General features: G+C 36.7%; 1 protein-coding gene across 1 annotated transcript in view; it reads right to left on the reverse strand.

Annotated features, from left to right (window-relative positions):
* Nucleotides 1-16,377, reverse strand: part of RORB (RAR related orphan receptor B) — a 143,894-nt gene that overhangs the window by 36,639 nt on the left and 90,878 nt on the right. Inside the window, exons 2-3 of the mRNA XM_064642886.1 lie at nucleotides 5,762-5,847; nucleotides 1,224-1,365 (exon numbers count right to left, since the gene is read on the reverse strand). Of these exons, the coding sequence (XP_064498956.1) occupies nucleotides 1,224-1,365; nucleotides 5,762-5,847 (228 nt within the window). The remainder of the gene's footprint in view (nucleotides 1-1,223; nucleotides 1,366-5,761; nucleotides 5,848-16,377) is intronic.

Here is a 16,377-nt window from a genome sequence, read left to right on the forward strand (position 1 = left end):
GCTGTTAAATTACTGAAATGTTACTACTTTAATTACTGTAAAGAATTAGGAGCTAAGGTGTCAAGTAAATTGGATGCTAGGACCAAAAAGAATTAATGGATTAAAGGCCAGACTGCATGGCTCCTCCCAGATTTGTGAGACTGGAGAGCAAGTCATTTCAGTGAGACTTGAGATACATTGTGGTAAAAGAAGACCTACTACGGTCCAAATTTAAAACAAGTTTATAATCTGTGGACCATCTAAAGAAATAGCTCTTTAGATAATTTCTCCATCAATGACTGGTAATTTCAAAATACATATTATGTGTAAACTTTTTAAGATAGAAAACTGCTTCCAGGCAAATGAAATTATTATAACTTGCCTTCAAAAAAAGAGAATATTTTCTTCTTATATTTTCTGACTATTTAAAACATGCCTGTAAACTGGAAACCCCCTGCATGAGGAGTGGTGGCTGGGGGAAGTAAATTGTGGGCAGTCTTGCCAAAGCCTCCCACTACCTGCAGCTTTGTTGTGATGCACATTCTCAGATGCAATCTTAGCTCATCACACCACAGCTTGGAAGGTGGACCAGAGATCTTCAAGGACCATAGGATCCTGAGATGGGATACACTGTTGAGCTTTCCTCTGGCAAAGGGTCCATTTTCAGCGCCTAATTAGGAAATGTTTCCTTTATAGACCCCGACAGGGACAGGAGGCAGTGTGCAGGTAAAAGAAAGGTTGGTTTTTTTCCCCACTCCAAAATATTTGGTTAAGTGCTCTGAATAAAACAAACAGAAAGCTCTAACGGTATCAAGGTGTAAATTTCTGTTTAACTGCCTAGTTACTGGCACAGACCCTTAGAGATCTCAAGGAAAGGTATGCTTTCACACAACAATATTTAATGTCAAAAAAAAATGTTAATGTTTAATCTAATGCTTAATATAAACCCACCTCTCCAGAGCTGACCTATCTGTGCTTTGTGCTTTTGACCAAAATCACATATTTCGCTTCTGATTCCTTCTGTTTCAAACTAATACTGCTCTCCATTTTGTGATTTCCCCACCCTTTCCATGAAATTAGCCTCTTGTTAACAAAATGGAAAAGATCATCTCACAGTGCGTGCACTACAAAGCAAGAAGCTTCTCCTCTCTCTTTTTGCAGAAATGTACAGGGAATTTAAATAAGTCAGAAGTGAGGAAGAGTTTCAAAGGGCTTAGGTATGAAGCACTAATTTTACTCCTTACCATCTCGAGACATTCCCAGGGCAAGGCATTTCTGCAGTCGGCAGTGTTGGCAACGATTTCTGTTGGTTCTGTCAATTAAACAGTTTCTCTGTCTTGGGCAGGAGTAGGATGCATTGTTCTGCTGACTCCTCCTAAAGAATCCCTTGGGTGCAAGGAGAGATCAACTATTACCATGAGCATATATGTGAGTGTGAGCACACATACACCCACAGACACACACAGACACACACACATACACACACACACACAGAACCATGCAAATGGCTACAATAAATTTATTTAGTGCAATGCTACTCATGCTGTGGCTTTGCAGGTATGGTGGCCTTGCACAGTGAAATTAAATAACATTTACTTATAAGGAGAATTATGCTTATTCTGTAAAGAATGTAATTCTACTTTGTTAAAACTCAAACAATAATGTTACAGAATGCATTTTTATTGTGCAATATTGATCATGTATTATCTAACACTTGCTCCTAATAGAGGAAAAGCTTGTCAGCATTTGTAAAGAGATGAATTAAATGTACTTGTTTTGACTATTTTCTTCCTTTAATGAAGAAACTGCTAATAACTGTCACTGGGTACAAACAGCATTAGAAGCTGAAGTCTGCTCTTCAGTTTAACCTGGCAAGTGTTGATCTAATCTGGAGGGGCTATACCCTTCAAGAATGAAAAGTAATTCAAATTCAAGCTTCACAAAAGCACTAGGATATAATGACTGTATCAAATAAAGACAACACACAAAGGAGAAAGTAACACCTTTAGATACTATCATGAGAAAGTAACTACACTTTCCATTTCAAAAGAATATAGCATTCTCCATTTTATCATTGAAAAAAATGTGTATTCTATCTCCTAGAAGGTTTTTCTGGCTAGTTGTGGGTTATTTGGCTAGAGATCTGAGGGCTAGAGGGAAAGCACATATACCGAAGTCCTTACAAGCTCCCAGCTGCTAGGAGGTGTGCCACAAGCTGTGCTGAAAGGTACTGTTATGGTAGAATGGACATGAAATAGCAGAGGTGACAAGAGGAATGAAACCAGGGGGTGAGGATAAACAAAAATAAATAAATCTATTTAAAAATAAAAAAATAACAAAAAAATAAAGGTCAGGAGGAGCTGTTACATCCGGAGAGAAAAAAACAAAGAGAAGTTCCTTGATAAGTTTGACACCTTTAGATGCAAACAGTTGCAGGATGTGTGGTGGGAAAGCCGAAGGACAGCCTAGCCACTGCAGGAGACTATGAGGAGTAAAAGAGCAGTAATATCATTACCGGAGTTACACCAGACATTGGAAGTGATACCAAAGTGGTTGTGTCTTTCTGGGCTGGTTTGCAAATACCACTGAATGGAGCCAGAAAACAACTGCTGACTTCGTTTACCAGAAAAAACCAGTGTATCTCTGTACAGACTGACGGATGGTAATACTGAGCAATGGAATGAGAGTAGAGAGGTCAGGGCTTAATTCACTTGCTAACGGTTATATCAGAATTCTCATTCAAGTCCTGGAGAACCAAATGAGTGTGTTGTAGGGTGTCAGTAACAACAGGCGACAGGCATTGTGTTCCACCAAGGACACTGGCAGCACTAGTTCTTGAAGTCAAGCATACGGAGGCTCACTTGAACTGGCCCGAGCTTGTTTTATCAGTGATTATAGTACATGTAAAATCTAATTAAATTTTATGATTTGCACTTTTGAGAACATGGATGTCCTCTAGAGGAACTCTCAGAAAAATTCTGGTGGCAACTTCTCTGGTCTTGGCTGACCAAAACTTTCCTGAAATTGTGGAGGTGCATTTAATTTAAGGCTAAATGGATGCTAATAGCAGATATTTTTACTCTCTTTGTTGAACTTTACAGACAATTTTGGTTTTGACTTGGGAAGGTATTCTGCTTCAACCATTTAGACTTTAGCAGCATCTATGTCAATATGGATTTGAGAGAACAAATTAAATAAACGATGTTATAAAACCCCTCACAACCATTTAGCATTGACTGTGCCTTATTCTGCAGTGCTTTTTGTTCCCATTAATGTTGATCTCATCTCAGAAGAATCTGTTTGTTTCTTCTTTGCCCCTCTTAGGAAAAAAGGACCACATTATGTATCAAGGGTTACATAATAAAATTAATTTACAGCAGATAATTCATTTTTCTGAGGAGAATTTTGTGCTCTTTTTCTCCAGTATAAGATCTAAATGTTCTCTTATAAAGTAGAGATAATGCTTTCATTTCATTTTCATGGAATCTTTATATAGCATTGGCTATATTTACTTAGAATAATTTCATTTTGCATGAAAAAAGAGGCAGCTCATTACTGAGGAGCTAAAGAGTTAAAGACAGATTTCCCAATGTTCCCAACACTGACAACAAGTCTTTCTGCATCGTGAACAAATCACTTCATCCACCACCCACAGTCAGTCTGAGAAAGGAAATGGCCATGTGAACTGCTTTCTAAATCATGACAAAAGAATGGTAGCAAGTACTTTGCTCTGGGGGATAGGCAGAAGAGAGAGTAAAAGGCTTCTCAGCAAAGAAGAAGCGAAACTTATCTTCAGGTTTTACCATTTCAGTAGGATATTGGCACAGATGCAATTTTCCTCACCGGGTCCAGCAGGTTATTCAGCATATGCAGGCATGTACACAGAACAACAGTAATATTTACGATGATCCTTAAGCACTTATAACATGGATTTGCAGCACCATAGCTAATGTAGGGACACAGAGTTTAAGGATTTCCTGTTCCTTGAAATTTGCAGCACCGCCACTGGCAGTGTAGTTCTTGGATGCCGTGTCCTGAAATGCTGCAGCTATCGGGTGCCTGGCTCAGTGTGTGTGCATGCTTCTGGAGTGATTCTAGCCTATTTCTTCCACATAAGACCTCTATTCTTAATTATTTCAGATTTCTAACATGTTCAGACAAAAGGAGCCAGAAATGACCAGTTACTAGTACGTGGGCTGAATGAATAGTTTTTTTAAATGCTGAGCATTTAAATGAAGAGCAGAGCTGCACTTCCTGAAACAGTGCTTACCTTAACAGGGAGCTCTGACAGTCTGAGATGGCTCCCAGTGGAACCAATCTGAAAACTGACATCTTTTTTTCACACAGGCTCACAAAACAAGATTAGACTAATTGATCTGATACTGCAAAACTGGCACAAAACCAATAGGGTTAAAACTGTCATAAGTGGAAGAGAAGCTCTTTATCTCAGTAAGCATTCTACTCACAGAGCTGACTTGTATCATCTCCTCTTGAGGCACACACAACGGCCAACATTAACCCTAATTACTTCTACAGAAGACTATACCCCTAACTGTTCTGTGGGCACTGAGTGCTGAGAGATATTCCTTTTCTGCTTGAAACAATTGTCTTGTGTAGCTTTTGTGCCAGCTTTGTAGTATCAGATCAATTAGTTTAATCCTGTTTCATGTTATCATAATAAGAAGATGCTTATTTCTAGCCTAGTGTCACAATAAGACAGTGACACACTGCAAATTGTTCTCCTTACAAGTGTTAATGTTCCTGAAAGAAATCTGAATTTTACTAGTTTATTGCTTCTCGATGTGTTGGCATTAAAATTTGTCTTTTGCAAATGGGTGCACCCAAATTTTCAGATTTTTCAGATGTTCTAAAATTTTGTAAAGCATTAAGTAAGTACAGACTTGAGATTTCACTCTACAAGTAGGCTCTCATTTTCAAGTGGCCCAGTTTGTGTGCTTCCGCATAGAAGCAATCAGAGATGCTGCCTCTCTATCTTTGCAATTTCATATTTACAATCAAAACTGAAATACTGACATGTAGTATGGAATTCTGTTTTTCCATGAATAATAATATAATCCCTCAGATAACAAAATCACAGAGTATTTTTAAAGTCAAAAACTGAAGCCTTTTTTCTCTTGGCTTGTGGTCTGATTTGTGATATTTGATCTAGTGCCTGAGATAATACGTTAATATGACTAAGCAGCATGGAACAGTTTTATGCGTCCTCACCCTTTTTTTTCTATATCTCCAAATCCCAGCAATTGCCCTGCACTGAAGCCTATGCAGGAGAAGACAAAGGATCCTTTTACACTGCTCATACTGTAAGGCATTTTAACCTTTGGGGATTGCAATTTGGTCTGCAAAGAATGCAAAGGGGATAAACCAGGACCAAATTCACACCTGTAAGCTCTTAAGATGTTGACGGGAAATAATGTGCCAACTTTAATGCTACATGGGTTGTACAGGAAACAAGATAAGAAATCCATCTCTCAAGCTGATTTCAGTTAGAATAGGTGTGACTTGCAGTTGTCAGCCTTGGTATCAGCACTTACACTGCATCAGATGCAGTTAATTCAAGTTTCAAACAAGGAGGCAGCTCTTAAGTCTATCTGATAAAAAAGAAAGCATGTAACGAAACTAGGCATGAAATGCATCTCTATCAGCAGTAGGCTTTACAGTCTTTGGCACCACTTGCTTGAAAGCATGTAAGAGTGTATTACTGTACAGAGACGCCTGAGGCTAATGCAGATGCTGATGAGTACGCTGTTTTAAAATCTCATACCTTGCAGCCTTCACATGTGATGACTCCATAGTGTATTCCAGAGGATTTATCACCACAGATTTTGCATGGTATCACTTCAATTTGTGCTGAAAAAGAAAACAAGACAAATATTTTGAGTACATAACTCCATTTCTTTTTCTCTCAAATGAAAATCTTGAAAATTAGAGCTAGAGAGCAGATTACCAGGTCAACCCCTAACAATAAAAAACTGCTTTGTATTTTATGTGTATTTCTGAATGTTTTGGTGTGGCAAATTTTAAATGCTTCATGTTACGTAGTTTCTGCCATATCCCACAAAACTTCAAAAGTTTAAGATGTCTCACAATTAGTAAGTTTTTCCTTATTTTCGCTTTTAAAAAAAATTCTTTTAGTAGTTAATTAATAATCATTTTTGCTAATGACAGTCATTAGACATCCTGAATAATAATCTAGATTGTCTTTTCTTACACATTTCCATTTTGATAAGGTAGAATTACATGGTATATTTTGATGCATTTTTCCAAAATTAAGAGGTAATGAAATTTTCACATCCTTCAGATTATGGCTTCAAGACATAAAGATACTAATACCACTGTCAGAGATGGTAGTAAGGTAAACTGCACAAGGTGAATGCTAGCAGGTCCTCTATTTTGGAAAGTCAAGCAACTATTCCCTTGGAACAGCATATCCCAAAAGAACCCAGGGAGAAAGACTTTCATGGATGGCTAAAGAGACTTTAGTTCACCACCATGAGCTCAGTTTCCTGAGATGCTGTTTCTTATCAAGTACAAGGCAAGGCTTAGGCAAGTAAACCACTTTTCAAACTATTCCTAATCCCATATAGAGGGAACTCCTTACAGTGAAGCATCTGTAGTTCTTTGGAAATGTTGCCAGGTTGATTCTGCTCAAAAATTCCTATGCCTTATCCCCACTGAGATAATAAAAATATTTAAACATGTGCCTCCAGGCACTGATGTTTTGAGAGGCTAGTTGGGTAACTGCTCTCAGATCTCTGCTTGAGAGTCACGGAGAGGGAGAAAGGCTTAGTTCTGGAACCACACGCTGCTTTATGTTGACAAGTTTAAAAGATATGTCAATATCAGAGGCAGAACTGCAGTGAGAATGTGAGGAGATCTTGAGGAAAAGACAAGACAAGACAAAACACAACAAAAAAATGAAGGTACTTTTAATGTGACTTGCATATACCACTTGTAACTCTGATGGGAACAGAGAGAGAAGAATCAATCCTGTGACACTCATTGCATTTAGCACTGTAAGCAATCAATAATTTCATACGTAACTTGCAATTATAATCTCTACCTTCATGGTAAGTATTTGTGGACCATGTCTCAAAATGCTAAGGCTCTGGCTTTCAAATAATATGTAAAAAATGCTTTAGACTGATGTAAGTCATCCGTTGATTCAAACACTTATTCATAAATAACCATTCTATAAATTAGTAACTAAAGGATATCTGGGAAATTGCTACTATTGCTCACAGAAAAGACAGCATCTTTAGAACACAGAAAGCACTTGAGTAAGTTTCGAAAAGTATACGTTGCTACTGTCTTGTAACCATTTCTTTTTGTTCACAAAGCAGAACAATCTCACAATGCTGAGTCATTGATTTTAAAGGCCAGATAAAAAATGAAGCAGTTGTATTCCCAGAAGCCTCTTGAGATACTGTAATTAACACTGAGCGTACCATGTTTCTTTTGCAGATTTAATAATTGTCAGAGGCTACTACACCTTTTGAACATTCCATCTTTGTTTATGCAATTTTATGTTCTTTTTCTTTTTTCTTTCATGTATTACACCAACAAACAGTTTAGCGACCAATATTTCCAACTCTCTTTATAGCTATTATAAAGTAAGCAGCTTTCTTCTGAATTTCTTACATATATAAAATGCATTGACTAAGTAGCACTTCTGAATATTGAGGCAAAATAGGAATGAATGAACAATAGTGGAGTCGCCACAATGATAACTTTCAGCAGCACAGGAATAGAACTTATTTTCTCTGAATGTATTAAACATGAGGAAGGAATAAGTGCAAAACTACTTAGCTCCACTTCGAAGGTCTTTCCACTTGCCTTCTTCCCTATCAACTCTAATAAAATGAGTAATAATGGCTCCTGCCTCTTTTCAAGCCAAACTCAACTTGAGTCTATTAGTTCAATTTTTCAACAAGCACATTAAGATGTGAGATAAGAACCTGCAAAGCCACCATCACCCTGATGTCTAACAAAACATTTATAATGTTTGGATACATGCTGCATTATGATTGCCCCCTATCACTAGCTGTAGCTTCTTTCCTCAGCACCACAGGGTCATCTCCCTACAGTATTCATCTCTTATTTTACACTTACGTTGAAAGTTCTTTAAGGCTGTGAACTACCTCCAGTTTTACATGACACTATACAAATTATAATGCCACAATGGAGATTGATTAATTCTATATGACCAGTAATAATAATGCACAAATGACAGGAGTACCACCTGGAACCTAATTCATTCTCTCAGGATAACAAGAAGTAGGGTGGAATTCTATCAAGGAAGCAAATACAAGGTCTTCTCACACATTTGAAATGAACACTCGGATAAGAACAAATATGTAATTAAAAACATCTTCAAACCAAGTACACTGAGATGCTTTTTCTCTCTTTTTTTTTTTTTTTTTAACCAGCAAAAAGCTTACTCATGGTTAAAAAATTTATTATCCTAAAAGAAGGAAAATAATCAGGTTACAAAAGTTGTTATATTGGTGAAATGAGGAATGAATCTGTAACTGAAACTGTCACTGTTAATTTTCTGAATTCCTCTTGAAAGAAAGGTAAGAGTCAACAAGGCAGCTAATGTGTCTGATGTGTATTTGTGGGGATTGTCACTCACATGTATATATTGTCTAACAGGAGAAAACAAAGCTCAAATTTTATATAATTTCTGTTTGATAGCTGAGGAACTTCAGTTGGGAGAGAAATGATTATAATCTCCCAGACCTGTAGCTTTTGTTTAAGGGGGAAAAAAGACTTGAGCTTTCAATATTTAGTTCTTGATCAAAAGAGGATACTAAAGCACGATGGACTTGAACTTTGAAGAGGAAGTCCTCTGTATAATTTGTTGATCTAGGGGGGATTGCACTTGGAAACATTGAGGCTAATCAGAGAACTGACAGAGAAAAAAGACATTTGCTTCCCTCCTATCATCGTTAAGTTGGAGTTCTCCAAAAAATGCTAGATTGGCCCAGTTCACTTTCAGGTTTCTGCACCTTAGTGATTTCAAAGTAAGTATATTCGGCATTTTTATTACTTGCCAACTCTACCTTTTTTATCCTGACCTCGGTAAGACATGCTTTTTTCCTCGCACATTACTGTCAATAGAAGTTTCCACTTTGAGTTAGACTGCCAGCTAGATCTTGCTATCCCCTTTGCTGCTGGATTAGATGTTCTGCGGTTTCGCAGCAAGACTTCAGGTGCTTTGTATTTAGTAACCTGAAAATATACAGCTGAGGATACTAGTTATGTTTACAGACTCTGTCAAACGTCATGCAGTGAGACCTATACTGTTAGTAATATCTCTGCAAGTTAATTAATGCCACATAATTAATTAGTGTGTCTGTAGACACATTTGCTGTCTACATACCCCAAATGAGCCAAATGAGCCATTAGAGTAAGCAAATATGGTGCAATTCTCCCAGGAAAGTAATGTTTTCATAAAATCTTAGCACTTTTGGACAGTGATACATTAAACTCTGATAGTAAGTCTGGACCTAGACTTCGTTAGAGCAACAAGGACTCTCTGCATGTACAGCAAAGTTGACGATTCCCAAATATGCCAGTCCTACACCTCATGAGTAAAGATGTACAAATTTCCAAGGAGAAGTTCTTGTATATCTTTATGTCTCATGGGTCAAGCATATTAGATGTGATCAGTATGTGATATGTAAAAACTTGTCATAAATTTCAAGGTAAGTGAAGTTTGATATTGAGAAATCTGACAGATCATGGCTCAAAATAGAAGTGGGACAGATTACTGCTAAAAAAGAATGTTTCTTGCATAAATACATGCAATTGTCATGTGTGATTTCTTTCATGGTCTCACAATCTTAGTGGAAGTTTTTTTTAGTTTACAATCAGTGTCACTTGGAAGGTTATTTGGTGATATGTTTTCTTTTCTCTTTCCTCTTTTATGATTTTCCAGTGAGGGGAAAAATAAACAAACCAAACCAAAACCAAAACGAAACCAAACACTCACCCCACAAAACAAAATAAACCCCAGACCACAAAACCACCAAAAACCTGAATTGTATATTTACTCTTCTTACTGATCAACTCTGCCTTTTATTGCACAGCTATTCTAAAGACTATTGGAAAAAAATATTTTAAAACCTGAAGTTTTTTTCATGAAAAGTCTTTATGTAGTTACTCCGTGCATCCTAATTGTGTGTATTTAAAATTTACTGAAAGATAAAAACTTAGAAATATGCATGATAATGTCTGTAGACTGACTAGAAGTTTTAAAATTACATGCTATATATTAGCCTTTTTGCATATCAAGAAATATGCTTATGTCTTGATATAAGCATATAGATATATATGCTTAGATACATACTGTATCTAAGATACATAATTTGAAGATATCTTGCATGAGCTAAAGGTAATCTCCAAATTGCTCATATTATCTGACTTTTTGTATCTTATTGTTACACAGTAGTTTCGGAACAAGTCTGGAAAGAATGGTATGCATAGATTACCTCCCCTTACAGAGAAGGTGAAATTATAAAGAAAAAAACGAGCACAGTATAACAACCTTTTCCCATCATGATACGAACCAAAATAAGAAAAAATGTTTCGTTCAAATACTGTTTCTTTCCTTTCCAAAGTGTAACTACAATGAATTAATGGAGTAGTGCTATTTAACAATTTATGAAAAGTAAAAAGTCGTTATGCTTGTGATGGTCCAAGAATATAGATGACATTTTCAGATAGATGTAATATCTTTTATTAGACCAAGGGATACGTTAGTTTTAAAAGAAATGCTTTTGGACCCCTATCACACCTTTTCTATCACACCTTAGATAGGAGCAAAGGACTTCAAGCTTAAAACAAGTTAAAGATAATTGTTCCAAGGTGAATTTCACTATGCTAATCAACTAGAAAAGCTGCAAGATTTGCAAGGCTGGATGATTCTCCGTGAAGAAAAGGTAGCCGTAAGCAAAAGAACCACAAGAGTCTGAAAAGCAGTGAGATAAGGATATATTTTGGATCACAAATATTTTTTTATTTCCTGTGGAACTGATAATTTCAATTTATTAAAACCACTTGTGAATTAACAGAAAATCTAGATTTTCATGGGATTATTACAAGACAGTGGTGGTGATGCAGTTTCCTGGACTCCAGGTAAATACTGTGCAGCTTTTTTGCCAAGAATGTCAGCGCAGCACTAAATGAAACTATGAAATGTTAGGAACCTGCCAAAGGTGGAGAAATTGCTACCTAGCAGCTTGTTTGTTTCTTTAATTTGGATAAGGCAGAGTGGCTGAAGTGCATAGGAAGCACAGGTGTTTAAGGCTGTCCTGGACTTTTTCAGGATGGTTCACAGGCAAGGAAGACAGCAGAAGTGAAATAGAACTGCCTGTATCCTCTGCTGGGCAGTGATGACTAACACAAAGTGCAGTCCACTGCCCAGATCCAAAAAGACAGAACTCAGGTTCCCTTGTCAGAAGCTATGGCTCAAATCTTGAGCCTGAAAGGCTGTGCTCAAAGAAGTCAGGAAGTGTCAAAGGATCAGTAAACTTTGACAGCTCACCTAGCACTCCGTAAATCTGTATAGAATTATTTTCATTGTCTCTCGTAATGGAATTCTCTATATTAATCTATGAATACTTTTCCCTAGTAATTCAAATTAATGGAAGTTATGTGTGTAACCGCAAAGGATGGTGCCATAGTAAAACAAGTTATGACACATCAAAACCATGTTAGTCTGATGATTTGGGCTGAATAGATAAGTTAAATTAGAGTTATCTAATAAAAGTATCAAGGCCTTGTGTTGGGCCCCACAAAATGCTCAGAAACCTGCCTTATTCACAGGGAAAGATTATAATAAAAATTATAATAAAAAGGGAATATACAGGGAAGGTATATAATAAATGCTGTACAGTTCCTACTTCCCTCAAAGACTCAAGCTGCTGATACTACACACTTTCCCTAAAGAGATTATTATGGTAATCCCAAATATACTACTGAAGTTATCTTATATTTGAGCTCATCAGATTCAATGTTCTGCAAATAATCTCCAGCAGCTTTAGCTAGTGTTTATGTAAGCTGGTCAGTATGGCTGAGTACTGATGACCATGTTTTATGGCATATGCAAAGGTCTTTCCTATGAAAATTATACTTAGTATTTACCCTGCCAAAGCGTTTATCATAATTTGTGGATGTTTCATTTCAAATGTTTTACTATATATCAGGTATTTAGTAGGACAAATTGTACTTACTCAGAGAGCTAATTTTTTTTCCCTTATGGATAAATGAACTAATGAACTTGGCAAAGGAAAAGCTTGGATATCATGATAAATGTTTCCAGTCCATTTTGCCTGCTGAAGCTGGCTGAAATATAGAGTACTCTTAGTGATACTCTTATAGTACACTTAGTGGTAACTCTTTACATTAGATATGCACAGATTTCTGCTGTACAGTTACAAAGCCAAGCAGCACAGAGAAAGGTGTGGCAGGAACATGCTGTGAATACCTCCTGTTTTCAAGGCTGTGGGATCAACATGACCTTATCTTTCCCCTCACCCAGCCAAGAGTTACTGCTTGCTGGAGTGGGATGGAAATGAACTTAAAACTTACTTCATCTTGCAGTGGAAGGACGGTGTAGTGGTTATTCTTAGCTCCATCTGTGGCAGCATCCTCTTCTCCAACTCTTTGCTATGGGATCGGAGCTGCAGCACACTGACAATCTTTCAGTGTTTTCCTTCCACCCTACCTGCATGGTTTTGTTTGAATGTCCACAGTTTCCTGTATTCCCAGTAACACTCCAACTCAGAATTCTATGCCATGCAAAATTTTCAAGGGGAATGAGGACTGTTGCACTGTTCAGGACTCCTCACAGAGACAGCTGACATGGATGAATTTGAATATTCATGACACAATTGTCACTGAATTGAGCCTGAAGCCAGCCTCTGGAACCAGAGGCTTGAAGTATAATCCTATTTAATTCCCCTTCTACAAATGTTTATTTTCCGAGCGGCTTCTCAAGCACTTGCTACAAAGGGATGATAAAGGCTGCACCAACACCTGAGATGGAGAGCTAAGAAACAGCAGCATCATGTGGGATGGGTGTTAATATATCCTCAGCTTTTCCCAAATATTACATCCACACCATGACTTTTCATCACTTACTGTAGCAAGTAAATATCACAATTATTACATTTCAGGAAATCCAGTCTTGGGAGATTTCATTCCTCCAATACTGAAAATTAATCACAAAAGGTAGCCTAGCACCAACCAGTGAAGAAGTGTATACACTGAGTCACCTGAACATGTACATTTAATTACAGAAAAGATAAAGGACTTTCAGGAAGACCTACACATGGAATATCAAGCACCACAGAATGTGGACTATGAAAAAGATGTGGAAATGGCATAACAGGGGAGTACAAAGGGTTATTTTGCACATCGAGAAGGAAAATTCTTGTCAATTCCTGCTTTTTTCTCATCCTGACCCTCAACACTCCTTTTTTGTGGAATGATTATAATTTCTGGAATTTCTATACAAATTTATTTCTCCATTACAATTAAAAATGCTTCATTATATTGTTTTCTGACTGCCTTATGCAAGATATCTTCATAAAAATTTTAGGTGGTTTGACTATTGCAGTCATATACTTTGATTAACAATACTTAGGTGAACCACAGGGCATGATGCAGCTTAAAAATACAAAGCATTTTATATACGAATATGTAAAATATATAAATATGCACTGTATATTTGCAGTACTGATAAACCACTAATTAATGCAGCTTTTAATGTTAAATGTTTTACAGCTTAAAGCTTCTTGCCAAGATAGCTAATTGCAATGCTCAAGGAAAAGTTGAGAGGGAAGAATACATAAGCATAGTTTATATATTTATTTTTGTGAATGAACATGATTCAGTAGCAAAAGTTTTCTTAAAAATGGGAGTTGTTTTTAAATTTTTTTTTTTAAATTTTAAGACAGAAAATCATCAAGCTGGCTGCCTATTTCTGCTGGTATAGATTTTGGTTCTGATTTGCAGTAGGCAAATGATGAGTAATTCAACATACTCAGGTAGGATTATAGCAATGCTGCAAAATGAGGATCTAACTTGCATTGTCTGGGACTTTGTGTGACTGCCATCACAGTTAAAAAAACCCATTTTCAATACATTTCCCTGGATCACTTTCCTTGCAATACCTTCCCCCACACATTAGACACAATATAACTCCTAAAATGCAAAACTATAGGAGATATGGGCAACAACAAACAAACAATAATAGTGATTTCAGCCTGAAATGACTCTGAAATCTTCCTGATGTTGCCTTCTTAGAGCTTTTTGAATTTCTTCATATTTCTGATCATCACTGTGGATTTTTACTTTTGCACATTCCTATTTAAAATCTTTGCCCCATCTTTTGAAAAGCATTTAAATCAGCTGGAGATATTCTTGGATTCGCATCTGCTGCTGTCTGAAAAAAATGTCATACTTACCAACTGTCTACTTACCAATTTAATCTGCCATCTTTCTAAACACAGTAGGAAGAATTGATCTTAGTAAAACTTCAAGTGCACTTGTCTCAAAGGTACACTTGGTATGGCAGATTTAATATTTCCCTTTTTATTTTTCACTGTAATGCCCCATATTGCCAATAAAGTGAAGAATAAAAATGTTTCAACTCACCAGTTGCATCAGATTTTATTTTAGGTTGAATGTCACACATTTTGTTGTAAATAAATAAGACTTCCAGGAGCAGAAGAGTAGTCTTCCTACTAGCCTACTTATTCATAGTTACACCTGTGCTGTTGCAAAAGTGGAGTCTTAACAGACTGCATTAACAAGATTAAACGGAAGAAGTAATAAAGGCACAGACTGTTCCATTTCATTAAGGAAGGGAAGAAGAGTGCTGGAGGAACCAAGTAATGAAACAATATTTTGTTTTGATACTCTGCTAATGTGGAATGGATTTCTTATTCCAGTACAATAGTTAAAAAAATAGTATTTTTCTGTAAATTCTGAAAATAAATCTCAGCTTTTCTTTGCCATCGGTTTTCATTTCAGACATAATATAAGGTATGGAGTATTAGAATAGTAGACATAAGATGTCAAATTACTAGAGATAAACCACCCATCCACCCATCTTGCAAAATGACACCCCTACCTGCAGCTAGAGCTAAAAAGTAAATTTTGTTCCAGTGTTTTTAGATGTCATGTGACAGACCTGTCTGAATCGCCCCCACTGAACATCCATTACATTAAAGGAGTATCAATTGATTCCCAGTTGCCCTAAGTTTGTGCAGTAAGGGGGAACTTAGGGGTAAGCTATTAGTATCAATCTCTAACAGAGCTGTTCAGAGCCTGTAACTACTAATTTTTTTCCCCCATAGGCTGCTACAATGGCTAGAATTGCATCCTGATTCATAGGTTACACTTGCAAAGGCACGTAGTGGCTGTTATGCACCAAATGCAGCACAGTTGAACACAAAGCACTGCAGGATTTACAAAAGGTTTCTGACAAAAAACAAAACAAAATAAAACAGGGCATAGGCAGAGAGCATTTCTACAAGACAGCTAATACATTAAATGCATTGCCTCTCACTAATTCACTTTTCCCTTTTGAGTCTGTGGATTTTCTGTGCTTTGACAGAATTCCCCTCACCTCCCCATTACACATTCCCAGGTTCTTTTGCTGGAAGAGCTCTGTGAAGTTACTTCATTTTCAGGTAACCTTTCCTCACTAATCCATTTTCTTGTGTCATAACCTTTGCATAAACGACTTGTTGGAATAAGGGATTCAGATTGTAACAGTTCTGTCCTGCTATCTGCATATTCATTCCCTTGGAATTCACACCAAAGATAAAACACAGAGAACTTAACTTTCAAGATTCAATAAGCCTGTTACATAGAGAAGACTGTTAATCCTACACACTATTTAAAAAAAAAAGTTCAAAAACTGCCATCTCAGCCACTTTGCTTTGAATGCTTGCTCTAGTTAGAGAGAACAGTTGAGGAATTTTCAAACAAAAGAAACCAATGCAAGAGGAAATACTAGGGGAGAGTTCTGAAGTTTATGAAGATAAGCAGAATTATTGAAGATTAGGAAAAGTACAGAAAACAAACAAATACATGGGAATAGTCAGGCTGAAAAAATATTTTTCCAATAGTTAGGAAAACATTATTTGAAGGATAGTAAGAAACAGGATGAGTTAATTACTTATGATAACTCACTTAAATCTGCATAAACATTACACAGCTACTTTTAAATGTCTGTTCCTAAACCAGTCACATAGGCTACACATGTTGTTGTGGGATTATAATCTTAAAGTCCCAAATTCTTGGCCTACTGCATTTTGATGAATTCCCTGGCTTGGTAAAAAAATAAGAATTGCCCTCTTT

This window comes from Pseudopipra pipra, chromosome Z, assembly GCF_036250125.1.
Source record: "Pseudopipra pipra isolate bDixPip1 chromosome Z, bDixPip1.hap1, whole genome shotgun sequence".
Taxonomy (NCBI): domain Eukaryota; kingdom Metazoa; phylum Chordata; class Aves; order Passeriformes; family Pipridae; genus Pseudopipra; species Pseudopipra pipra.